This window comes from Fundulus heteroclitus, chromosome 2, assembly GCF_011125445.2.
Source record: "Fundulus heteroclitus isolate FHET01 chromosome 2, MU-UCD_Fhet_4.1, whole genome shotgun sequence".
In the NCBI taxonomy this organism is placed as follows: domain Eukaryota; kingdom Metazoa; phylum Chordata; class Actinopteri; order Cyprinodontiformes; family Fundulidae; genus Fundulus; species Fundulus heteroclitus.
Genome location: NC_046362.1, coordinates 12,771,790 through 12,798,127, shown reverse-complemented (window position 1 = coordinate 12,798,127; position 26,338 = coordinate 12,771,790). Strand labels below are relative to the sequence as shown.

Sequence of the window (26,338 nt, the reverse complement as noted above, 5' to 3'; positions counted from 1 at the left end):
GTATATCCACACCAGTGTTTCCTTTCTCTAATTCACTTGTTTTGTTTGTTTTCTTTTTTTGTCTCCGTCTAGTAAGATCATGTTTGTGCTGCAGATTGGCAGTGTGGCACAGACAGACAGCTGTAACATAGCTCTGGATCAAGCTGACACAATGGACCGGGCCGTGCTGCTCCAGTACAGTGTCAACAATGGAGTCAGCTGGCACGTTATCGCCCAGCATCAGCCCAAAGACTTCATAAAGGCCCAGAGAGTTTCCTACAACATTCCACTGTGAGTATTCGCACATTAGTAAATATGCAGTAAATGTAAATATCTAAAAAAACTGATGATGTATTCTTTTTTTTAACATATTTCGCAAATTCAAATCTTCATATGTAAATAGTGTTTTTTTCCCCAATATATTTATTTTTAGTTGCTTTTATTTCCTGTTTATTAATTTGTAAGTATCGTACATTTCGCATCACAACCACAAAGTTCCATGTATGAAAGTAGTGCAGGAATAGGAACTATGCCTTCCATTTCTAAATACAGGGCAATCCTGCAACAGACTTGAAAGGGGTGAGACATTCAGGCATGTGGACCAAATCGTCAAGTTTAAAGTACCTGAAGGCCATAAAGATGGTTTTTTTTATTATTATTAAAACTGCCAAAATATTTTTTATGGCTCTTTTCTTGTCTGATATTGAATTTAAGAAAATACCAATAAGTCCAAGAAGAACTGTAAGGCCTAAGTCAATGAACTTTTTTTATTTGTATTTAACCTTTACTTAACCAGGAAAAAATCCCATTGAGATTTAAAACCTCTTTTTCAAGGGAGTCCTGGCCAAGAGGCAGCAAAGTTATATATTGAACAGAGATACATTATATTAAATGACAGGTACATAAAAAAACATTAAGTAAAACAATTACAGATAACTGAGACCGTCTCAAATTCTTTCAATTTCAACTTAAAACCATTTAAGGATAAAATGGAACTCATGTAATAATAATAATAATAATAATAATAATAATAATAATAATAATAATAATAATAATAATACATTTCATATATACTGCACTTTCCATCAAAAGATCTCCAAGTGCTACAGGTAAAATAGCTTAAAAAAGCTATTTTAGAAGCTTTCATCTACAAGCAATTTTTCTGAACTGAACGAGCAAATAAGTCAGCGCCTGTATTTGCAAAGCTGGTAGACAAATACTTTGCCTCAGAATACTCGATGTGATTCTGCAAAACATTGACTTGGGTGTTCTGATTTACATACATGCAGAGCTCAGATTATTTTTCTGTGTAAAATTTTTTTTTTGGTTGCTCTATTAAATAAAAGCCCCATAAAACATTTACATTTCTGGTTATGATGTGACAAACAAATGTATTATTTTTCTTCTATGGCATGTTTGAAATACAAAACAAATTAAATACATTTTGTGAAAGTAACTTGATTATTTTATTAACACAAAGATAACTATAGAGTTTCTTTTACAACTACCGTACTACTTTTTTATGGACGTTAACTAAAATAAAATAATCTGACTGACTTAAAACTTTCCTATTTTTTTAAGATGGTATAATTTGTACAGAATTATAAGGGTAAACTAGAGATCTGTGCTGATTTGTTGATGTTTCTAAAATCTCCCCAGTGAAGCGAGGGTTAAAGGGGTTATGCTGCGATGGTGGCAACCGAGACACGACGGTGCAGGACATGACCAGTGGGCGTTGGACCATGTGGAAGTAGTTCTGTGAGTACCCAATTCCCATGCCAGCTGCTGGTAACCTCCATCCCACCCAAAAACCGGACCCGACAGAGCCCTGACCTACCCCTACCTCAACCTCTGCCTGACCTCAGCACAAATCTTTCCTTCCACTCCACGCAGACTAAGGGATACATGCCCACATGTGTGCTGATGAACACCAATGACGAGCCTCTGATTTCTCATGACTTCTGGTGTCAGCACAGCAGAGCAGGAAATTACTGGAAAGGGTTTTGTGAGTTGATTGCTGTTTGGGTTATAGCAGATCAACTCTAGCTGTTGGATCATGATATTGTCACTTGTACATTTATCCATGCATTTTTCACACAAACAGACTGATGGAATGGATGTAGTACTTTGTTTTAATTGTATTCAAACAATCTTATTTAGCCCTTAACTTTGGATGCGTTAGGTCACAACACAATGAACCCATTTGTTTCAGGTTTACAGTGCTATCATTAATTTTTAGCATTAAAAAGGCTCATTTGAAGTAAGCAAACTAGACAGAGTTTACAATAGTCACTAGGTTTGTTAACTTACCTGCTCTCAGTGGTAATTTAAGTAGAGATGCACTGATCAAAGATTTTGTGGCCGACATAAACGCTAACCTGCCGATACAGACTAAGGCTACGTTCACACCTCAGGTCTTGATGCTCAATTACGATTTTTTTTGCTGAAATCAGATTTTTGTGAGGTGGGTGGCTGTTCATACTGTTATTAAATGCGACCACCATCATACTTCTGTCTGAATGGTGCAAGACTGCAAAGCGGCCCGACATGCACAGATAACAGAAAGAGACATCACACAGCAGCGCACTGTTTACGGAAGTAATGGCGAATGCAATTGTTTTTAGAAGTGTTGAATAAAGTTTCGTTAAAAAAAAAAATCATCCACAAATTAAAAAAAAACGTGGAAACCAGCCCGGCATCTGTGATTGTTTTTAATAGAAAGCTGTTGAGCAATGGTACTGACAATACTGAGACCACTTCATGGCAAGATAAAGTAAGGTAAGAGGAAGCGCTAACTTCCTCTTACCTTACTTGGAGCGCTAACTGCTACGAATGTGAGTGGATGCTTAGTGAGAGCCAAGAGACTGACATGAAAAATGGATAAAATCTGACATGACCATTCAGACTGCAGACGCTTTGAAAAATATCTGAAACATATCCAAATTAGTTGCACATATGGAAGTGGCACAAATCAGATTTTTTGGGGGGGTGAAAATATCGGAACTGGGTTGTTCAGACTGCCATGGAAAAGACGGATATGGGTCGCATATGGGCCAAAAGGTCTAATTTGGTTCACATTTCTCTGCAGTGTGAACGTAGCCTATTTTAGCTGATTCCAATTTCCATTTTAGCATTCACCTTTATAACATTCAAAACAATGTTTAAATCTCAGGATAATTTAGAAAATTAAGCTGGCTTCAAAATAAAACCTTTCTCAGGATTTAAAACAAATCATTTATTAAAAACAGGACCATGTTTAAAGAGATCTTATTATGCAAAACTCACTCACTTTTTGCACGTTTTTGTACTACCATTTGGGTTTATACTGCGTCTAGAAGCAGTCCAAGCACTACAGAAAAACATCCAGACGTTTTATGGCAATCAATAATTGTTTTGTTGGTGTCTGGAAAAGGAGCCGTTCTAGAACCTTACTAAGTCAGAATATTAGCGGGCACTGCCCCTCACCCAGCTACCCAAGTGGAGCTTCACCCACTGCATCAGCTGATTTTACTGCTGTATGAATTGTACAGATCCCTAAAACAGCTCCCCCTGGGACGAGCTCCAAATAGGCGGAACTGATGAGGTGAAATCTCATTTTCTGAGAATGATTTTGAGCAAAAAATGTATTGAACATATATTGTACAGCCCAGCCCTAACATAGTTAAAAGGAAGCATAATAGGTCCCCTTTAAAGAGCTGTCTAGCTCTGCATCACTGGAAGTTTAAAACAGCAATGGTTTAAATTTGCACTACATTACAAGAAATTCAAATGTCATTCTACCAAATCCATTCACTGACAAAAACAATTGTGTCCATCTAAATGTTTGTGAAGAAAGAACCTCTAATTTGCTCTTAGATGTGGTAAATTGTTAAATCATTAATTTGATGTAACGCTACATGGCTCTGCTGTTAGTTTCACTTATTGTTTGAAAAACTGAAAAAATAATAACAGAATTGTTATTTTGACCTGTCATAATTTAATATTCACGATTAGCACGAGTAGCATCCCGAGTCTCTTTGTACAGTAAGTGGATTCTTACTTTAACTGACTTTTTTTTTAATAATCTGTGCTGAATGCAGTGCTGCAACAATTAGTCAACGTAAATGGTTCAAGGTCCACTTTAAGAAACTGTCAACAGCAAATTTTTCAAGCATCATACAGAACTCAGACAGAAAGCCTTGTTTTTATACCTGCCATGCAGTACAGGAAGCTTTGGGGACTGGATGGTCTTCGTTGTCTGCTAGCAAGTTAAATGCAAACTGTTAATAGCAGAGCTCTATCTCAATGATAGCACCTCTGAAGTGCCTGAGCATTGACACAAGCAACGCAGCGCTGTGTGCCAACTCGGGTAAGTTTCATTGAGTCTGAAACACATTGGGACCTCTGCCGTGTGGTGCGGCATTTTTAAACGAGTTAGTACTCGACATTGACACGTATCGTGCATGTGGTGCTGAAGTACGACAAGACATAACAAATTAATTATCTTGAACTGGGGGTAGGGTTGTTTTATATGTAGAATCCTGCCATCCTGCCCTCTGATTCAGCACATGAGTAAAGGGCTTCATTGATTTTGACCACTCTGTACTACCTTTGGTTAACTCTTCTTCAGAATCGGAAACACCTGAAATGTTGAAGCCTGGACTGAACTATTCTACAATAAACATATATCATTTGAAACTGTTTGTAATCTGTGAAACCTTATGCTCTGTTTGTCAAAACATAAAGAGACCATAATCCATTTTAGTCTTTATACACTTTCGATGCTTCACTCGACCTAAGGTGGTTTGCATATGGCACAAAGCACTGGAATCATCTTTTTTACAACTGGAATAGATGCAAATTGCAAACTATGTTTTAAAATCTCTGTACTCTGTGAACAATAATCCAGTTCAGGTTCGATTTAAGTATGTCCTATTTTGAATTAGAGTTGACCAAAGAAAGGGTAGTTCACACTTCCAGGTTCACCTTATTGTTACTTTCCAGTGGGAATGTACATGATAATGTAGAGGCCTACACACATCTGCAGACTACGAAAAAGTGGGGTGAAAAATGTGCATACAAGTGGAGCAAGGATAAATGAATTGTTGCTTAACTAATCAGGAAGTATATTAATGGATTAGTCGCCTAGAGTGGAGTCCTTCTGTTATTTGCTGAAGGTCTGACTCTATATTGTAGGAGCTTAAATGAACAGGCCACGTGCCCATGTAGAAAAAAGGTTTCATTTCAAAATAGTCTCTCTCAAAATTGCTCTCCTGAAGTTAGAGAACTGTATGTCTTCTGCCCTCAACGTCAAGAAGAGTGTTGTTGGCCCAACTTGCTAGTGGTTAAATATAGTATCTTCACTGTAGCGCTCACTGATTAGAAAAAGATAAGCACTCAGGGCAAGTCAAGCGAATGGTGGTCCAACTCTGGTCACCGGCCAATTTTTCAGTGCATCTCTAATTATAAGACTGGGTAGCTGTAAATGATCTTAGAGAAATGAGCCTCATTTGCCAAATTGTTTTCCAGCGTATTACTTTTATGAAGTATAATCCTGTAGTTTCTTGGATTTTGAGGTTGTCCATGACACTTTTTAGTATTTTCAGCAGGGCAGCCTTCAAACAGCCTAAAATACAGAAGACTGAAGATAGCATCAACATAATCAATGCAACATCTGTCTTTTATGCTTGTGCATCACTAACGTAACACCGTCATAAAGTGTTTTTAACGCTTCATGTTGGTGGATTCTCAGCAACATTTCATCATACAGGTGTATATTTCAGATCCTGCGTAGCCGTCGACTCGGTTCAAATTACCCAGAGTTGCTTCCAAACCCACTAATACGCTGCCTCTTGCCTTACCTGAGCTGTCCCTGGCCAAGCTGGCCGTGACCTGTCCCACTTCCTTCCCTCTGCATTTGCTCAGTTTTCAACAGTGTCTGCTGAAAAGACTGACCGTGAACCCTCAAACTTTGCTCTGTTGTTTATTTCTCTCCGCCCGCCACTCGTTCGCACATTTCATTGCTCTCCCTCGTCCCGCACAATCTTTTCACCCCACCTGCCTCTGCTTCCCGCCGCCCAACATCACCGCTGATCAACCCATTTTGGGCTTTCTCCTCCGCTTCTGACAAACTTTTTTTTTTCTCGCCGTCCTTCATTTCTCTACCCCTTCCTCCTATTCCTTGTCGCTCGTTCTTTCTTTTTCCTCGATCTTCCTTTGTCTCTTGCCATTCTGGCGTAAAATAAATCTGGAAAATCTTTCTCTCTCCCTCCTTTCCCCTTGGTTGTTTTCATCTTTGTTACACGTGTCTCTGCTGTCTCTGGCTTCATATTTTCTTCCATATTTTTCTCTCTTCCCTACTTGCTCTTCTGACTATCTCTCTTCCTTCCTCTCTCAACTCACTTGCGGCCTCTGCCTCCCAGGCTGGGGCTCCTACCCCCCCAGACCTTTCTACAAGACAGCAGTCCCCACCTCCTGCCCATCCCCTCTCGCGCTCTAACCTCTGCTCTCTTCTGTATTCTGCTCCCTCTGGCATGGCTGTAGTGTCAGGTAAGTTCTCCGCCTCTTCCTGAATGCACCCCCCCCCACCCCCTTCCCCCTCCTCACCTCAACTACCACCACACACAGACCCTACTCCCACTCCTTCTTCAGTCCCTTTTTATACCGCAGACACCCTTCCATAATTTTACGTAGCTCTTCTCATCACTGCCGAATTCATCTTCATGCTCTCACGTAAACGAACGCACAGACAGGTCAAAGGGCAAGGTCAGTTGTTCACAAGGTTTCGAGGTGAAGGCTCAGCATACAGCTTTAAATTCAGATAGGGAAGCAAATGTCATCACGTCACAGTGGATGGAGGGATAAGTGGTCCCAGATTCATGATGTGAACATTTATCACCGCGATAAGGATAACGCCCTGGTTGTTGGGCTTCCCTCGATCGGACAGTCAGAAAGACGAACCAGACGTTCGTAATGTGATAAACAGTAAAGCATTAACACCTCTTAGTGGAGCTGCGTGCCAATTAGGTGCGTAACACAATCTCAGTCTTCAGATATTAACACACCGCAACATATCTCGCGAAAGTGACAGTGTCTGCAGCAGGGAAAGTCAACATTGGACATGTCAATCTTTTTTCCCAGTAAATGTATTTCTAATTCTAACCCTCTAGAGATAAAATCCACAACAGATGTCTGTGACAACCCACCTAACCTATGCAAACATAGAAATCCTGAGGAATTAGTCCGTAAATGAAGTTTTGTGTGGAAAAAAAAAATAGAATGACAAAGAAGTTTCTGAAAGGAATGGAAAGCCAAGAAAACCCGTGAAGTCTGTCAGGAATGAAATAAACTATCCAACCCCCCCATCAGTGCAAATGGTCATCAAGTGATTTAGTTAATCTATAAAAAGGATTTTTATTCGCAAGGCATCACACAGAAACATCTTATGTTGTCAAAAGAAACAACATTGCAAAAACATACTGATGGCGTATTTCTGACCTCCTAAATGTTCCAGTGAGCACAACCATGGGGTTCCTCACAAGGTGTCTGACACAGTAAAATGAAAAAATTTTACGGTTTTCTAAGAGTTTTCTAAGGGTGCACATAGAGAGCATCAGAAAGACATGGAATTAGCAGAAACAGCTTTTCTATGAAGAAAGTAATTCACTCAACCACAATTATCTCTATGGACATCATGCAAGAATCCTTTGCAGAGGAAAAAACATGTTGAGACTTGTTCAAGGATTGCTGTAGTACATTAAGACAAGCCAATGAAATACTGGGAGGATAAAGTCTGATCTAGGGAGACAATAATGTAACTTTTTAATGAGATTGCACACACTGTGTTTGAAGGAGAGAAGGCACAGCACAAAAAACAGCAGAACCTTTTTCAGCTCGCAGACTTCATATAACTGAAGGATGGATGAATGGTGGAATGCACCAGGACATATTTGATAAAGAACTGAACGTGAGGGCATTTTTTTTTTCAACAAGACAATGATCCTAAAAAAGATAGCCATGGAAACCTTACCTGACTCCGCCAGATAGATTTGCTTCGCATATCCATCTGGAAACCTTCCGTTGAAGTAATTTTGGGAAGGGGCGAAAATACTGGTTAGCTGATTGGCCTATGTTGGTGATAGACGGGCCAAATAAACCAATCAGATCAACGAAGCATATGACGTACTCGTCAACATGCTTCGTCGTCGCTCGTAACAGAGCGACGACGAAAACACAACCACAAGCCAAGCTACTCTTGCTGCTGCAGGTAAAGGCTCGTTAGCTCAGCAAAGAAATATTCTGTAATTCCGATAAAACTTGCTCGATAGCCACGCTAACGCTAGTTTCATCGGCTGAAGCTGCCATGTTCTTTAGACTGAACTGTCGCACTTCCCGTTGCGTCACACCTCAACCCGCCTCAAAGCCAACGCTGATTGGACGTTCGTTTGGTAAACGGCTCCAAATTTTCTTCAACGGAGGGTAGCCAGACTGATCTGCGAGTGAAACCTTGAAAGCTCGCGAGATCAGGATGGTCTCACGAGGCTAATGTAAACCCTCATCTGGTTTCAGAAAAATAAATATTCTGGGATGGCCAAGTGAGTCACCTTACTTGGATCCAAGTGAAATCACCAATAAAGAACTGACAATGAGATAGCATAGATTCAACAAGTTAAGGATTTAAAGATAGCTTGAGAGAAAAACTGGTTAAAAAGGTTATACCTGAGCAATATATTTATTCCAAAAGCACTGAATAATTTTTGCAAGTTTGCTCGATCTTCATTGCCTGTACTTTTTCACATTATTGTGTATAGCTAATTTGAATGAACTTCTTTGTATATTATTATTATTTTGGTATGAATTTTGTAAAACATGTTTACTAAAAAAAAACTGTGTGTTGAATACATATTCCCCCCCTTGTATAATTGAGACTCCTGTTTTGAAGTAAGAGCCAAAGTAGACGTTGATTTTCCCTGTTGAACTGTCATCAGCCTCAGGTTGAAAATTCAACCAGCATGCCTCCATGAATAAAACTCCAACTGGGAAAGTCAAAAAGTTCAGTATCCAATATGGTTGCTACACATAATAAAAGCATTTATTAAAACTGAATCAAAACTGAAATTTACAGTTACATACTGTTTATGAGCATATGAAACTGGCGGCACACCAAGTACTATTTAACCTCTTTGTGAATATATTCTTCTAAAGTTTTAAATATATAAAATGGAAATAATTAGATTGTTATACCACTGATTTTCTGACTTGCAACTAGAACATGTTCAGCTTGGTTCAGACATCATTCCCAGATTTTAGCTCTAGCTACTGAAACAAATCAAATACAGCATTTGTCTTTGGAAGTCATTTCTTTTCTGAGTCCAGTCGGATATGCAACAAGAACGCCCCCTGAAATACGAATTATGACAGGAAAAGTCAGAGGTAGCAGAGCATCCCTTAGTTCATTATCCAACATGGCTTCTGCAAATTTAATAGTCAAAGTTGTGCGTATAAACTATTTTTTAGAACTTCTGACCGTACGCATAGTACTGTATAGCAAGGTTTTGCTAATATAATCTTTTTTTTAGTTTAAATGCATAAAATAAGGAGAAATACATTATTGGCATAATAGACGCACCCTAAAACAATTAGCAAATCACGCTGGTTTTACCAACTCACAGACAGAAATGCAATTAAACTTGGTTGTGATGCCTTTCCCAGTCCGAGCCCAGACTTCTGAGTCGATTTTGTCACTTACAAAAATATTTACGTAGCCTCCGCCCCTTCTTCTAGTTCTTATAAACCCAATATAGTCCATCATCCTGTGAGACAGATGTGTCTTTACCCCCCCTAGTTCTTATATGTGTGATGTAATCCATCACTATATGTGTTTGCTTGGGTGTTGACTGTACCTCAGCTTTAAACCTTTTTTTTATCCCGCTTCTAACTTAAAAGCTGACTACCGTGTGTCTATCCAGATTAAATAGGGGGCGGTCAGTGACCTCCTCACGCTAATATGTCAGCCTCGATTTAAAAGCCGAAGATCTCACATCATTGCTTTGAAATGTACTTGCATTTCAGCTTTGAGTTTCCTGCATGGCTTTACGGATCCACCAACGCAACAACTCTCCATCCTTTTTTTTTTTTCCCACCATGGCTGTTTGTCTGTCTGTCTGATGACAACAACAACATGTCTCTGGGTCAGGAGCTTCCTCCTTACGGCTCTCTGGTGTCTGACTAGATGTCAGAAATGCACTAAAATGTACGCATTTCATTGCTCTCCTAGCACACGCAGCTTACCAGCCATTCCCAGCACCTCCACCGTCATACGCATCAACCATCATGCATACGCACACAGCATCTCCCACCTTCCTTTGCCTTCCTTGCCCACCCACCCGCTTCACAGAGACCCCTGCCTGCTCTGGCTGTACTCCTGGCTCACTGGCACCGCCCTGCTGGATGGAAGAGGCAATAAACAGGCTAAGCAAGAGTGATCTTCTGCAGCTTTTTCTTCTGTGGTTTCCAGTGCCTTGCAAAAGTATTAAATACTGCTTGAGGTTTTCCAGATTTTGCCACATGGCTGCCACAAATTTCAGTGGATTTGATTGGGTTTTATGCGACAGACCAACACAATGTAGTGCATAATTAAGTGAAAAGAAAATGATCCTTATTTATTTATTGCATTCTTATTTTTGCTGCATAGCTCAGATTCAGTCAGATCGATTAGAGAACATCTGTGAATATAATTTTTTGAGGCTTGCCACACTTTGAATTTAGGTCTGGACTATGATAGGGCCATTATAAGAGTATACTTTGAGAGTATACTCTCAAAGTATACTCAAGAGTATACTTTGATCTAACTCTCATAATCTATCATGGTTTTTGATTCTTCCTTTTCATGTTGAAATTATTCAGTTGTGGTCTATATAAAGTGGAACTGCAATGCTTTGGTCTGAATTCCTCGTTAATTTACGTTCACGTTCCCCTCTTTGACCTCTGTTCTGAGGTGCATCTGAGAGCGACTCGTTTTGCTGTCTCTTGAAATCTAAATGAGGCACTGCAAACAATGTTTCATTACTTTATTACTATTCTCTACAAATATAGTGATATAAGCTTTGTTCAGAAATTAAGGTTAGGGTTTAAGTTGTTAAACATATTTCTAACAAGTGGTATTTGTAATCAATTTTATTTGGTAGTATATTTTTATATCGATTAACATATAAATTATTTTGAACTAAAAACAGCTTATTGATGAATGACAGTAAAATTAAATAACGAAACCAGAACACTTTTAAACAAAACATCAGGAAAATGTAAAGCGGAAAGTAAAACATGTAGTTATTTAGTGGAGATAGAGAGATTGACCTTTGGCCCCGTTGGTTCAGTTTCACAGCTGTGCTTAATGCTGTCTCGGTTGCTAGTCCTGAATTTGGACACACCCCAGGTCAGAAAGCGTTCCACTCCAACCCGTTCGGACATTTTAGTACCATACTGTGGTAATGTGAACCAAACATTTTGACTTCTCCACTTCTAGCTTTGGCATCCTGGAGCTTGGACTACTAAATTGTGACAAAAAAAATTTAAATAAAAAGGGCAGGTTAACAAAATCGGCAACAAAATCAGTCCATCAACTTGTTTAGCTGCTCTATAGAAAATATTTTGATGTAATTGTACAAAAAGCATAATGGAAAACAGAGTTTGAAAAATATGACCCAAAAGAACATGGCTATCTACATAAGACCTGGACAGACTACTTTCATATTTTCTGCAATCCTAGAGACTCAAATCAAGTACATAACAAAATGTTTTTAAGGTGTAAAAAAGTGGATTTCGCATATATCCCCTTCAACACAAAATGTTTAGGCTCATTGTCCTGAAGATGAATCTCTAGAAAAAGTTGTTGGAAATGGCAAAAAAATAAAACTTTCTCAATTTCCTAATTAAAAATTTTACACTCACCCGAGATGGCTTTTGGATTATGCGAAAAAGAGTTAATGGGAGATGGAAACACATCTGCCTAATACGTTCTGACTTGGCGAACATTTACCTCACATGACTGATCAGCTGTTCCTGCTGCCGGGTTCTTCCCGGATATTCCCAAAACGTGCATAGAACGTTTCTCTACATCTCTGGGCAGCATTTAACATCGCCAATGCTAGTTGACATGACATAACAATGACAACTTGCCTTATAGCAACACATTCCTGAAATCCTCTCTCCTTTTTAAAAGAAAAAAAAATATGGTCCTTGCTAGTTTGCAACCTCTACTTCCTCTTTGTCAGAGCCATGCGTAACATCAACTTCATGCTTTGCATAGTCTGGTTAATTTGCTCCAAACTAGTTGATGGAAACATGTAATTCACATTTTCCTTTTTGCAATGACAGTCGAATGTAAACCTGGTTAGACCTGAGGTCATCCCCACTGCAACACTATGTTTGATGGTGGGGGTGGTGCTTTCAGAGTGATGTGCAGTCTTACTTTTTTGCTACATATAGTGTTTTGCTTAAAGGCTAAAAAGTTCAGTTTTGGTCTTATCTGACCAGAGCACCTACTCAGACATGTTTCCTGCCTCCTAAATATCTTGTAGCAAATAAAACGTCTGTTTTCTTATGGTTTTCTTTCAGCAATGGTCTTTGTTTCTTGCTACTCTCAGAGTAAGGCCAGATTTGTGGAACGCACACCTAATAGTCATGATGTTAGATTATCCCACTTGGGTCATTGCAGACATACCGTAGTCGCCTCAGCTGCTTCTCGGATTAACCCCAACTTCAACTTCACAGTTCTGCACTACTTTGTGTTGATCCAACACTGAAAATCCTGATTAAAATATTGAAGTTTGTGTTTATAATGTGTCAAGCTGGGAAAAACTTTAGGAGTTTTAATAGTCTAGCAAGCTACTGTAGTTTTAAAACCCTTTCCTGCTCAGGACCCTGCCCTTCTGTTTTTTTTTTTGTTTTGTTTTTTTCTCCTTTTTTAACTCTGACCTCAAACACTTTGTGTCAGCGTTAAGCTCTCGTTTCTGTGTTAGAATATCTGTGGACCTTGTGTGCTGTCTTGTCTCGACAACGGTTGTAGTTAGTTGTGTCATCGTTTTCACCTCGTTGCTGCCTTCCATTGCCGCAGAATGTAGCGAAATCCAAAGTAGCACCACCCCATCCTCTGAGCCGTGAGATCTATGCGACTGTTCTGTGCTTGAGGTCGGTGGTCGATTGAGAACGAAAGCACGAACCTTGAGGGGAGAGAACGTGGATGCTGCATTCATCCATCCGTGTGTTTGCATGCGTGGGTCTGTTGAGTGCGAGTGACGGGGAGGTCGTAGCCTGCTTTACGCTCTCACTAACCTTCACACCCCTTCCTCTCCTTCCCTTCTCTTTTTTTTTTTTTTTTTTTTTACTGACTTTGTCTCCCTGCAGCACGCGTAAACAAAACTACATGATGAACTTTGCCAGACAGACCGGGATGCGTCACTACTACAGCCGCAAGCGGCGGGCACTGCAGCAGCAGCGTGCCTGAATCCACCCCTGCAAGAAGGGATCTCTGAGCAGTCAATCGGACGTCACCCTGCCTCGCACATACCTATCCTCCTGACCGCAAATCACCCCCCCACGTCGTGACCCATCTGCTGGTGGATTGGAGATAGCCTTGGACACCCCGCTCCCATCTCTGCACCGAATCACCGCGGCTTTCTCAACCAAACAGATCGGCGAGAATGATACTCGTACTATTGAAGGACTAAAGCAGCCATTTGGTTATTCTTTGGAAGGATTGTCCAGGTCTCAAGTTCTTCTTTTGTAATTGTTGTTGTCATTCCTTTAAATCCTGTTACCACATGCGGCACCCACCCCACCCCACCCCTACCCTCTCCCTCAGGCCACCTCCATCGCCTTCTCCCTTCTTTTCCTACCACACTGTGAAATTAAATGCTAATTATACGTATCACTGCTGAACTGACCAGCTGATTGGAGAGTAGCCTCCCAGTTCCACCTGAGCCACCGAGGGAGAAGGAGGACCACTCCAGAGCTGCCAAACCAGTATGCCAGGAGAAGGACACACAATGACCACAAGGTGGAATAACGATGATGAAGCTTAAAAAAAAAAAAAAACAAGAAAAAGAGAAAAAAAAATAGAGTAATGTGTTCTTGGTGTTCTGTGTGTTTGTGGGTTAATTTTGTGATAAGTTGATAAGTGGTGTTCTGTTTATTTGTTTGTTTGTTCGTTTTCTACTAATTCATACGATATTATAGGGGAGGGACTGGGGGATATGCTGGGCCTTGTTTCCCTTCTCATTTTTTTTTGTTTTTATTTTATTTTTATTTTCGGTTTTTTTGGGATCAAGTGTGAGCAAAGAGCAAAAAAAAAGCCACACAGCAACCAGAGAAGGAAGGAAAAAGATTTGCACGGAAACTAAAAAGAAATCACGGGCGAAAAAAATTAAAGACTGATCAATAATTTTTTTTTATTCATTTTATATATATGTTGGTTTCCAAAAATACAGATATTTATGGTAAATGGTTCTTCACGTAACCTATTTAAGATGCACTGTGCGTGAAATCTGTATGTTATTTTCCAGTGTTAAGTTATTAGACAGTCCAGTCAGGCTCTCGGACTGCAACATCTCCCCTCTTCCTTCACTTTCCTCTTTTCTTGTGCTGTTTCCTACCCTTTTTCCTTCCACTTGCCCCTCTCTCTCTCTCTCTCTCTCTCTCTCTCTCTCTCTCTCTCTCTCTCTCTCTCTCTGCTGATTTCTGATACCTGGAGGTGAGGCTCTATTAGTGTTGTTTTTGGAAGTCTGTGTAATATGGACCCTCTGCCCTCCATGTAACTCCAGTATAGCAATCTCCTGTATATATATGTATATCCACTATGGGGAGACCCAGCAGCCTTATAAAAGGGAAATAAAGAACTGTCAAACCTCAAAGTGTGCATGTTGTCACCCTCTTTTTACCTCTATGCATTATTAATAATCATTTAGGACTTGGATTCGACAAATATACTCCATCTGTGTATACATCTCTCCACTACAAACTTCAGAGACGATATTTAAATTCTGCCTTCGACTATAGGTTGAAATCTACAGCATCAACATTGTTTCACAAAGATGCAACAGATGACCACAATCAGTTACTGGGAGAATGTAAAGATGGACGGATCAGCTGTTATTTGGGCTCTTTGCAGAACTGGCCTTTCTTGAAAGATTGGTAAGAAGATATAACCTGACCAGATGGATGTAGTTCCCAAGAGCTCCACACATCCACCTGGAATCGCTGCCATTGGGAGGGTTTTTAATGCCTCATAAAATGGACGAGCAAATCAGGTTTGCTGGGCGGGATTTTCATAGATGTGACATATCAGAGATGCAACTGTATGGATTCAGACAAAAATGTCGGATCACAGCGTGGAAGCAAGCATTGACGCAGCTATTTCATCGTTGTTGTCCAATCTAACAAATATTAATTATTTTAAAGAACACCAGAGAACATCTTTGAAGGCTTTAGTTAGTGGAAAAGATGTTTTCGCCCTTCTCCTGACCGGGTTTGGCAAGGACTTGTAGCACGTCAGTAAAGATGATGGACAAGTGGTTTATCCAATCATATGCAAGGATTTTTGATGAGGCCCCTCCTTCTGAAATACATCTCCAATGGAGCAATCCCAGATGGATGTGTGGAGCTCTGTGGAACGACATCCACCTGGAGAGAGGCAAGTTAAATAAGAAAGCTTTTGCTGAAAGAAATGCCATTGAGCAACAACACATAAGGGTCACAGATATCATGTAGAAGACTGCGCTGTGCATTTTTGTGCCACCCCCACTACTTTTCATGAATGGTACAAATTTGGCCCTATATGGTGCAGATGCTGTGTGCATTATTTCTACTGATTGCAGTCCTACTGTGCATGTGTCAGGGCTTCTGCAAACAAGCAGCTTGCTTTTCCTCTGTACACCATGGAGATCAGGAGGTTTTTAAAATGTTACACTCTGGAACTAGTTTTTAAATCGTGCCGTCAGAGAAAACGCCCAGCGTTGTTGTGTACACAGACAGTGAAAATGCAGTAAAATTTTGCGTTTCGCTTGCACAGGACCTAACACTGGACATCATCCTAAAAAACGGCATCTTCTGCAAAGGAATTGCTTTCTTCCACGGGATACGGAGACTTGTTCTTGGTAATAAAATAAAATAAAAATATTTGGGAGCTTGAAATATGCAAGACTAGAGTGAAGCTTCACCTTCCAGCAGGACAATGATCCTAGAAGTACGCAGCCATACAGACCATGGACGGCTTTAGATAGTATATGTAGTATATGCATGTGTTAGAAATGCTGAATCAGGTTTCCAAACCTAAATGCAGCTGAAAATCAGTGGCAAGACTTGAAAATTGCCGTCAAGATTCTATCCATCCAGTCTGAGTTTTTAAACTCATCTGAATAGAATAGCTACTTCAAATATTCACAGCAATAACAGTGTAGAAGGGTGCAGCAGATATTTTTTGTATTATTGTTTAATGCCAGTGTATAATTATCCTTCCGCTTTACAGTTTGTTAGTCTATCACATAAAATCTCTGTAAAATACAATTGTGTGAGTGGCTGTACACAGATAAATTATGAGAAATAGTTTAAGGGGATATTATTTGCAGGACACGGTGACTTACATCAAATGACACACATTTGATCTTATTTTATCCCCTTCAGTTTATTATTTTTAGGAGTAAAATAAATATGACCAGGTTTTTCTGATTCACATACTAGTGCTTTATAAAAAAAAAAGGTTTCCACACAGCATTATTTAATTTTTTAAAATATTTATTGACAGATCTTGGAATAAAAGAAACATAAACACTCACCAGAACAAAATACAGCATAAAAAAACAACTGTGGCGTTAGGAAGGTGCACATCACTGAGTTTTCAGGCAGGATGTCCCCCCCCCCCCCCCCTCCCCCTTAGCCGTTACTTATTTCACTCACAAACAAGCCATGGTGGAGAGAGCCACAAGTGGTACAAGGAAATAAAAAGGTTTGACTGTGACCCCTGAGTTACAGTATGACCAGTCGCAGCAGATGTAGGTCAGTGCATAGACCGTCCCTCTGACACGGAGGTTGCTTTGTCTCCTACAGCTGTCCTCCAACACACACCCCATGGCCGACAGGGCTGTGAAGTTTCCGTAGCGACCCATAGCCTTGAAGCACACCTCTCCTGGACGACACTCCGTCACAATAACTTCAGACTTCTTCTCCTTCTCCTGGATGGGGCTGAAGTAGCACAGCAGATTCTCACCGAGCAACGAGGGCAGAAGAAGCTGGAGGCACAAGATGGCGACGTGCAGGAGCTGCAACACATTCTGCCTGTAAAACACAAATACAGCTGAAGGGGAAGCTTTACAAATACACCTTTTTACTACAGGTCATATAATTAGAACATTGTTCAAAAGATGATTTTTTCCCCCCCAGCAATTCCATTCAAAAAAGTGAAATTTGTATATTCATTCATTGTGCACAGACGGATATATTTGAAGTGTTTATTTCTTTTAATTTTGATGATTATAACTGACAACTAATGAAAACCCCAAATTCAAAATCTCAGACACTTAGATATTACTTAAGACCAATTCAGAAAAGGATTTCCAGAAAGGTTGGACTCCTGAAAAGTATAAAAATGAAAAGTATCTAGTATGCTTCAGTCCTTAGTTGGGGCTCCTTTTCCCTGGATTACTGCAGCGTGGCATGGAGCCCATCAGTCTGTGGTTCTGCTCAGGTGTTATGAGAGCCCAGGTTGCTCTGATAGTGGCCTTCAGCTCATCTGTATTGTTAGGTCTAGCATATTGCATCTTCCTCTTCACAATAGCCCACAGATCTTCTATGGGGTCAAGGTCAGGTGAGTTTGGTGGCCAATTAAGAGCAGGGATACCGTGGTCCTTAAACCAGGTACTGGTAGCTTTGGAAACTGTGTGCCGATGCCAATTCCTGTTGGAAAATGAATTATGCATCTCCATAATGCAGGTCAGCAGCAGGGAGCATGAAGTGCTCTAAAATGTCCTGGTAGACGGCTGCGTTGACCTTGAACTTCAGAAAACACAGTGAACGAACACCAGCAGACGACATGGCACCCCAAACCATCGCTGACCGTGGAGACTTTACGCTGGACCTCAAGCAATGTGGATTATGTGCCTCTCCTCTCTTCCTCCAGACTCTGGAACCTTGATTTCCAAAGGAAATGCAAAATTTACTTTCATCAGAGAACATCACTGTGGACCACTCCGCAGCAGTCCAGTCCTTTTTGTTTGTGGCCCAGGCGAGACGCTCCTGACACCGTCTCTTGTTCCAGAGTGGCTTGACACAAGGAAGGCGACAGCTGAAACTATGACCTGCATATATCTGTGTTGTGATTCTCAAAGGACTGACCCCAGCTGCAGTCCACTCTTTGTGAATCTCCCCCACATTTTTGATGGGTTTTATTTCACAATCCTCTCCAGAGTGCTTTCATCCCTATTGCCTATACACTTTTCTCCCCCACATCTTTCCCTTCACCTCTCTATTAATGTGCTTGGACACAGAGCTCTGTGAACAGCCAGCCTCTAGCAATGACCTTTTGTGTGTTGCCCTCCTTGTGAAATGTGTCAATGGTCGTCTTTTGGACAAATGTCATGTCAGTAGTCTTCCCCATGATTCCCTACATTCTGTGTTTATTAATTTGGGATTTTCATTATAATAATCATAATTAAAATAAATAAATGCCTGAAATATATCAGTTTGTGTGTAATGAATGGATATTGTATCCAAGTTTCACTTTTTGAATGGAATTACTAAAGAAAAAAAATAACTTTTTCACAATATTCTAGTTATATGACCAGCACCTGTATACCACAGCGATTTTGTCACTGAAAAAAAAGTTGTTTTTTTTGTTTTTTGTTTTTAAAAAAAGCACTTAGTTTCTGAAAATCTCTATCAAACTTTGAAAAATGGTAAAGCATTGAAATTATTATTTTTGTTTACCAATATGTTGCATGATCTGGGAGCATTTTAAGTCATTTCATGATGAAACCAACTCAGTAAACCAAGTAAAAGGAGAAATCCATTCTACAACCATTCTTCTGGTGTTAAAATATAAAACCAAATTGATGGTGAGGAGTCATGTATTTTGTTGCCATCTTATTTTGTCCAGATTTTAAAGTTTATCTGTTTAGTTCTGGTGGATTTTTACTATGAACCTAAGGCCTTTAATAGCACTTTTTTTTTTAGACATAAAATTATTTTTTATCTTTCTCTTATGGTTAAAGCACACTTTTCTGTGTTTTATCTATGATATTTCCTTATTTACAACTGATCTCAGTGCCTACATTTTAAGACGTCATTCTCTAGAAATATTTCCCTATGGTTTTGCATTTTTGTTTGTATTGTGGATAGCTTTTCGGACGCCTGTATAGTTTAGCATTTGAAAATGATTTCATGTTACCTTTGACCATATTAAAAGTAATCTAAGTTTTTTTCTGGTTGTTTGATTTAATTATTAGGGTTAATGTAGCATGAGACGAACTTGTAATATGAAAAAAAAAAAATATGAAATAGTCTTTGCATATAAACCTGTGCTTCAGAAAAATATATACAATTTGTTTTATTTACCAGCAAGACAAGCATTTGTGTCAAGTTTGAAAGAGTGAATCTCAATATGTTTCTCAGATCTCTAACATTGGTGTTAAATTGGATCAAGGGTAACACACCCAAGTAGTTAAACTTTGCTACTTTTATGACTTTTATAGAACAGTCCAAATCTGTGCTTTATAAAATGAAATCATAACACTATTCAGTACAAAAAGATGTATCATGTAACTTATGTAACAGCATCATCAGCATGTATATCAACATTTTAAACCATAGATAGCGGGTCATTGATGTTGATACTCAAAAGCGAAGGTCCTAATATTCTCCCTTCTAGCTCTACCAATGTATAGAAAGGTCAGTTCGCTGAATCAAATTTCATGAAAGAGTGAAATCTCTATGACATCCAAGTGGAGTTATATATAAAGGCAGAACAATGACCTTTGACAATAAAAAAAAAATTAACCTGGCTCAACCTTTACCTCTTCAGTGTCACGAATTTTGTAGTCTTTGTTTAATTTCACCTTTTACCTGTTTACCAACAATCAGAAGAAAGTTTGCAGGTTCTCATACTGCCATGCCTTTTACAGATAGTACCAATTTTAGTGTCATAGTCAAAAGGGTTATAGTTTAAAAGGTTAGAAAGTAACATTCATTGTAGTGGACAACTTACCTAGCCATTTCACAAACTTTGAATCCAACCAGCAAAACTTTGCATCCAACCAGCAAAACTTTGCAGAGTTTTCACAGTTGAAACTGAATGTTTTCACTCCGTGTCTTCAAAAAAAAAAGTCACGCCGTTAAGCACACCTGCATTTAATACACTACATCACACTGGGACTTAATCATGGTGCTTTTATTATTGAATAGTGATCACAGTATTCCAGGAGGGTGCATGGCAAGTCCAACCTCTTCTCTCTGGATTATACATGTAAAAAAAAATTCAATTTTCTTATTTTTTCACATAATTTAAAATAAAAGTTACAAAGCGTGCCAACATCTGACTAAATGTTAGTTGGCTTTTGGAGGCTAAGGTAAGCTCCTGTGGTTGACAGGCCTCCCTTCAGGCTTAAACACTTAAATAACTATGATTTTATAGCAGTGGATGATTCTGTATAGTTTGCACACGAATCCCAAGGCTCCCTCGTTCTCAGAGTGGCTGCGGTATAATCCAGATTATTTTTGACCATCCCAAGCAGCTCTATCAGGCTGGTGTTGTTGGACCGTGGCGCGACGTTGCATCCATCTCTGCAGCAGCAGGCGCGGCTGACGTTGTACTCGACACCCCGATAAGAGACCATTTCATGGGAGTCGCAGAGTTCAGCGTCCAAGCAGCCCTGAGAGGACAGGACATGGACAGAGCCATACCGGCCCCAGGCACTGGAGCAGCGCTGGTGGGGCAGACACTCGCTGGTGATGCTTGTGCAGGACTTGCTTTTGTGCTGCAGAGGACAGAAGTTACAAAGAAGGCTACTCAGCGCGCAAGCAGGGAGGAGCAGAGCAGAAAGCAAAAGGGTAGAGGTCAGGTGCCAGCTATGGGTGGACGGATGGACGTCCGCTCTGATGGAAGGACAGACAAGAGAAAAAGATTCAGTCAGAACAATTGTTTTTTTGTGTATATTTGTATAAATGTGTTCTTCACCTGTTGTTTCTCTGGGACCCCATCTTCCTCTGAGTTGAAGCCACTCTCCCCCCACACCAATCAATCCAAATATGTGGCAACAACCATCAGCTCATCTGATTACCAATCACAAACAGGTGTGCTTCAAGCTACTACCATGTGTGTGGGGTGATAAACAAAAACGGGACGCTTTCAACCCAGATCTCACCTTTCAGTTTATTCATGTGAAACTACATTTTATGCACTACTTTGAAAATCACTCTGTACAGTCTTGTGAGATGAAAAAAAAAGAAAAACATTTCCAAGAGACAAAATACAAGACTGCAGTGCCATCTGGTGGCCAATGCTACATAATCCCTGCATTGCACAACAACAGATCAGTCCAGCAGCAGCACGTTGATTTTAATAGTTTTTTTTGTCCATCGTCAGTCAGGCTTTTGCACCATAATTGGTAAAATAAGATTTCATTTCTCAGTTGAACTCTTCCTTCTTGGCTTCCTTCTCATGCTCAGTGGTCAGAGGTAAACGAGAGCTGTGACTCCTTGCATAAAGGTTCCTGTTAAGAAATATACAATAGAAAATGCAGAGTTTATGGGTAAACTATAGATTATTCAAAATAATGTAACTAAATTTAAACACTTGACACAGGAGCACAAGCTTTAAGACAAGCTTACATATTTAACTGCATAGTATAACCACTGTATTCTGGAGCATCACACATTTTTTGTGACTACCAACAATGTCAACATTATTCTGGCTGGATATTTTACCACTCTTTCTGGCATGAACCATGGAAGTCATTTACAATAGTTGAGTTCCTCATCTAGACCCAGCTTTTAGGTTCTGAACTTTTCAACAGGGCTGGGGTTGGTGCCATTCCAGAACCTAAACATGAGCTTGCTATATCCACGGTAGAGCCAAATATGTATGTTTGCACTCGTTGTTCTAATGAAAAACAAATTGTGTCCAATTTTCAACCATCTTCTGATTGTTATGACATGATTTAGGAAGTTGAAAAACATGTAATCCACACACTTTGTGCAACGTACGAGTACAGAAAAAACAGAAATAGAACCTCAGCAGGATTGCCACCCCCAGGCTTTACACTTCCTACAGTGTTTTTAAGGCTGAAAATATCACATTGGCTCCTCCATTCATTCCTGTTGTCATTAGGGGAAAATACATGATTTTTTTTGTTATCTGACTATGAAATGTTTTTTCCACGAGGCATTTGACAGCTGCAAATTCCAGCTGAAAGAGTCAATTTTAAAGGGAGCATATTCTGTTTAATGCCTTAACCCATTTCATGTCAGTTAAAGGGGACATATCATGGTTTTTAATTCTTCCTTTTCATATATAAATCAATCCATTGTGGTCTATAGAGGAACAGCTTTGGTCTGAATTCCTTATTATTATTGCCCCTTTTTTACCCCCTGTTCTAAGGCGTATCTGAGAGCAACTCATTTTGGTGCTGTCTCTTTAAATGAGGCATTTCACACTCCACAACCCTCCAGGTCGCAGAAGCGTTCCAGTCCATCTTGTTCGGCCATTTTAGAGAATGCTAGGAACAGTGAAATGAAGTGTATGGATTAATGCGCCCAACATCCGAACATTTTCACTTATCCACTAGCAGCTTTGGGATCCTTGAGTTTGGACTACAAAATCATGGCAAAAAATAAAAATGACGGAGTCGCACAATTAGTCCATGACCTGGTTAAGCAGCTCCACAGCAAATACTGTGACATAATTGCTGAAAAAAAATTATAGGAAAGAAGGAACACTGAAGCACTTGGAAAATATGATTGAAACAGAGTAAGATATCTATGCACTACCTGGACCAAACTTAATTCAAATTTTCGGCAGTCCTAGAGACCCCAAGTACAGAACAAAGTGTGCTTGCGGGCTAAAAAAAAGTGGATTTTTGCTTGATATATCCCCTTTTAAAGCAGGAACTCCCCTCTTGTATGGTAACCTGTAAGTCCGTGGTGACTGGTTTCCCCTGTGGATAGTGATGAGTTCCAGCAGTTTCCTGTCTGTTCAGTTTGGGCAGATTAATTTCCTTTGTTCTAAGAGTGATGGTTAGAGTCACATGGCTGAAACCTTCCCCCAGAGAAGAAAGAAGGAAGTACAATATCCAGCCAGAATTAAGCAAGGACACTTTTGATGGCATCAAAGTGTTCAGAGTCCCTGAAACTTGCTGAGGGACATGCAAACAAATATTTCTGTTTGAATATGACCCATTGTGGATAAAAATGAATGCTTTAAAGTTCTCTTTTGTTTAGTTAGTCCACCCTGAAAAAAAAAGATTACTTTGAATGCACCAATTCATTAAAATCCCACAATTGAATGTCACATATATGCTAATGACAGAAGTAGATAAACTTTTGACCGTTAGCAGAATGGTTTAATTGGACTGCAGTGCATAAAACCCCAAGACAGTAAGGATATAACGCTTTGCTTACAGCCAACTCTTCGTCCTCATTGTCCTTGTCATAATCTCCCCAATCTTCCTGTTCCTCTGCAGGGTCGTAGGTGTATAGCGGAATCAAACGGTGACGCAGCTCATCTAGTCTAAAGAAGAAAAAAACAAAACAAACAAAACTGGAAAAGGCTAGAAATGATTCCCACACTGATCAAACTGAACATTTAAAGCACTTCTGAACTGACCACAGATAATCTGAAAATAGAGTTTAAACTGGGCATACCATGTTTTTAAGTTCTTCCTTTTCCCATTTAAATCACTCAGTTGTGGTCTATATAAAGTGGAACTACAATGTGTTGGTCTGAATTCCTCGTTATCATAGCTACACGTGCAGGTCCCTCTTTTGCCCCTGTTCTGGTACTGTCTCTTTAAATTCAAATGAGGCACTTCACACCCGCTCCCCTACAGGTTGCAGAAAGTTCCACTCCACCCCCTTTGGACATTTTTGTAGTATGCTGGCGTACAGAGTAATGAATATTGTGATTTAATACACCCAACAAGCTTTTCACTTATCCACTTGCAGCTTCAGGATCCTTTTTAACTTGGCAACCCAGATTTATAATGTGTAGCACTTTACATTCTGCACATTATCAACCTGAGTCTGCTCCCATTGAATCAGTTCGGGGAAAGGAGGGACATTCAGCTGAACTTGCTGAGCTGATTGGGAGAGGTGACACCTAGTGCCCGCCTACCAAAGGTTGGTTTTAGCCAATCACAGTATCAAATGAAAATGTAAGCAGCAGGTGCCATGAAAAAAACTCAACAGGTTTACGCTTGTCAGTGCACTTCCTGCTGGTCTTCTTCTGTGGATTCTGACAAAACAGATGTGATAGCAGCAGCTACGTGTGCGTCCTCCTGCACTGCCATGTTTATTTTAGTGCGACTGTAAGCCCAGCAGCTCTTGCTTTCGTCAGCGTGGTATTTCTCGCCTTAAACCATATTACTGCAATGTGACCCAAACGAATGAGATGGGAAAGGGACAATATGGATTTTAGTGTGTTTGTGAACACTTAAGTACCATGAGGATTCAGCTGACAGGCAAGGTTAGGATTCTTGAACTTGGATTACAAAATGACAGCGGAAATAAATAAATAAATTGCAACACGAAATTGGTTAGCCGGAAGTCCGTAACCTTGTTTAGAAGCTCCGCAGCAAATTAAGACTGTGGTGCGATTGTTAAAAAAAAAAAAAAAAAAAAAAAAAAAAAACATAACAGAGAACGAAAAAACCTGAACGGGTTGAACAGTATGATCTAAACCAGAGGTGTCAAACGTACGGCCCGCGGGCCGGCCGTATCAGATGTGGAATATTGATTTTAAATAATTTCTTAATTTTTATCTGTTTGAGATATTTTGTCATGCAGGACAGTTTTTGTAAGTTCCAAAAATCGTGAATAAATGTTTTTCAGTGTACAATCACTGTGATCAGTTCTTGTGCATAATGCACAAGTAAATGTTTAACTGAGTAAAAGTATTGTTGAAATTGCACATACTTTTCTTATAAATGCTAAGGTTATTCTTAATATATTGTGTAAAAGTGAAATTAATTTAATATAAAAATCAACAACAAGTTCACTTTTATTAGTTCTGTTTAATCTTGCAATGAGTTTACTCGTGTGGCCCTCTCGAGATCAGATTAAGCTGTATACAGCCCCTAAACCAAAATGAGTTTGACACCCCTGATCTAAACAGAATATCAAGATGTATATGCAGCACCTGGACAGACAGACTGCATTAGAGACTCAAAGCGCACAACAAAATATGACCTATTTAGGGTCTAAAATAAGTGGAATTTGAATTATATGTCCCCTCTAAAATCAAGTAAACGTGATATCCACTAAATGTCCAATCATGTGGGCTCTAAACATTGGTATGGACAGTGTGGGGGAATAAGCAGTCACAAAGTTCGGCCCACCCGATCAGTCATCAAGTGTCCGCCGCGCTCAGCGGTGCGCGCGACTGCAGAGCACAATACGCGCGTGCCAAGCGGATGTCTGCAGCCTGCACGACTAAAGCCGCAACACGGCTTAGTTGTGTTTTTAGACACGCGTCTTAAAGTTGTTTTTGAATCCTGGCGTGAAACAGTTTAAGCTAAACCGATGTTTTTTTTCATTCTGCGTTTAGACGTGGGACTGTTTCAGTGAACATCCGGAGGTCCAGGACTACCGACACCGATGGGAGGGGATCTCTCGCGGCTGCTGCGGTAAGCGTCCGGCAGGTCCGACCAGAAAACTACACATCTTATCAGAGCTCTTTTCTGTCGCTTAAAGCTGGGCGTTTGCAAAGGGGGAAACAACAAAGTTTTTGCCAGTACAGTACAAACAAGTAAACAAGTCATATTTTTTTACAACTAAATCCCAGGGGGGTTTGACTCAAATCAAATATAACCAGTTGTGTTTTAGTTTCGGTTCGTGCTTATTTATTTATTTTTTTCTTTCCTGCCTGCCAGATCTCGTCTGTTTTACATCTTAGTAAGTTAAGCTCACCTGGATCTCCTTCGGACGTAAAACACCTAAAAAAAAGATGTGTACACCGTTATTGTAATTGTGTAATTACGTCATTATGCTTTAGAGTATATGAAGCAGACACAGAGTCTTACCACTGCCACTATGCATCCGCTCAGTGAAAGTACAACAAGTGGGATGAGGGCATAGTACCCAGGGAATTCAGGTCTTATATTGGGGGTTGTCAGGAGGGGAG

General features: G+C 39.9%; 2 protein-coding genes and 1 long non-coding RNA gene across 7 annotated transcripts in view; 1 reads left to right on the top strand and 2 right to left on the bottom strand.

The window, feature by feature from the left end:
• Positions 1–14,867, top strand: part of reln (reelin) — a gene marked incomplete at its 5' end in the record, with an annotated part of 81,996 nt that extends 67,129 nt beyond the window's left edge. For 2 of the 5 annotated variants that reach the window (XM_036148083.1, XM_036148077.1), the window contains 4 exon segments: positions 73–270; positions 1,639–1,737; positions 6,502–6,507; positions 13,363–14,867. In XM_036148083.1, coding sequence (XP_036003976.1) covers positions 73–270; positions 1,639–1,737; positions 6,502–6,507; positions 13,363–13,462 — 403 coding nt within the window. 5 annotated transcript variants of the gene reach the window in all.
• LOC118566344 lies at positions 7,940–12,246 on the bottom strand. Its single transcript, XR_004932951.1, has 2 exons — positions 8,511–12,246; positions 7,940–7,982 (listed from the first exon to the last, which is right to left on the bottom strand). It is a non-coding gene; the product is annotated as an uncharacterized LOC118566344 (long non-coding RNA).
• A 1,876-nt stretch (positions 14,868–16,743) lies between the features above and the next one.
• On the bottom strand, positions 16,744–20,346 carry bncr (bouncer). Its single transcript, XM_036148052.1, has 2 exons — positions 20,210–20,346; positions 16,744–17,286 (listed from the first exon to the last, which is right to left on the bottom strand). The coding sequence occupies exons 1-2, from the start codon at positions 20,215–20,217 to the stop codon at positions 16,905–16,907; spliced, it is 390 nt and encodes a 129-aa protein (XP_036003945.1). The 5' UTR covers positions 20,218–20,346; the 3' UTR covers positions 16,744–16,904.
• Positions 20,347–26,338: the final 5,992 nt, after the last annotated feature.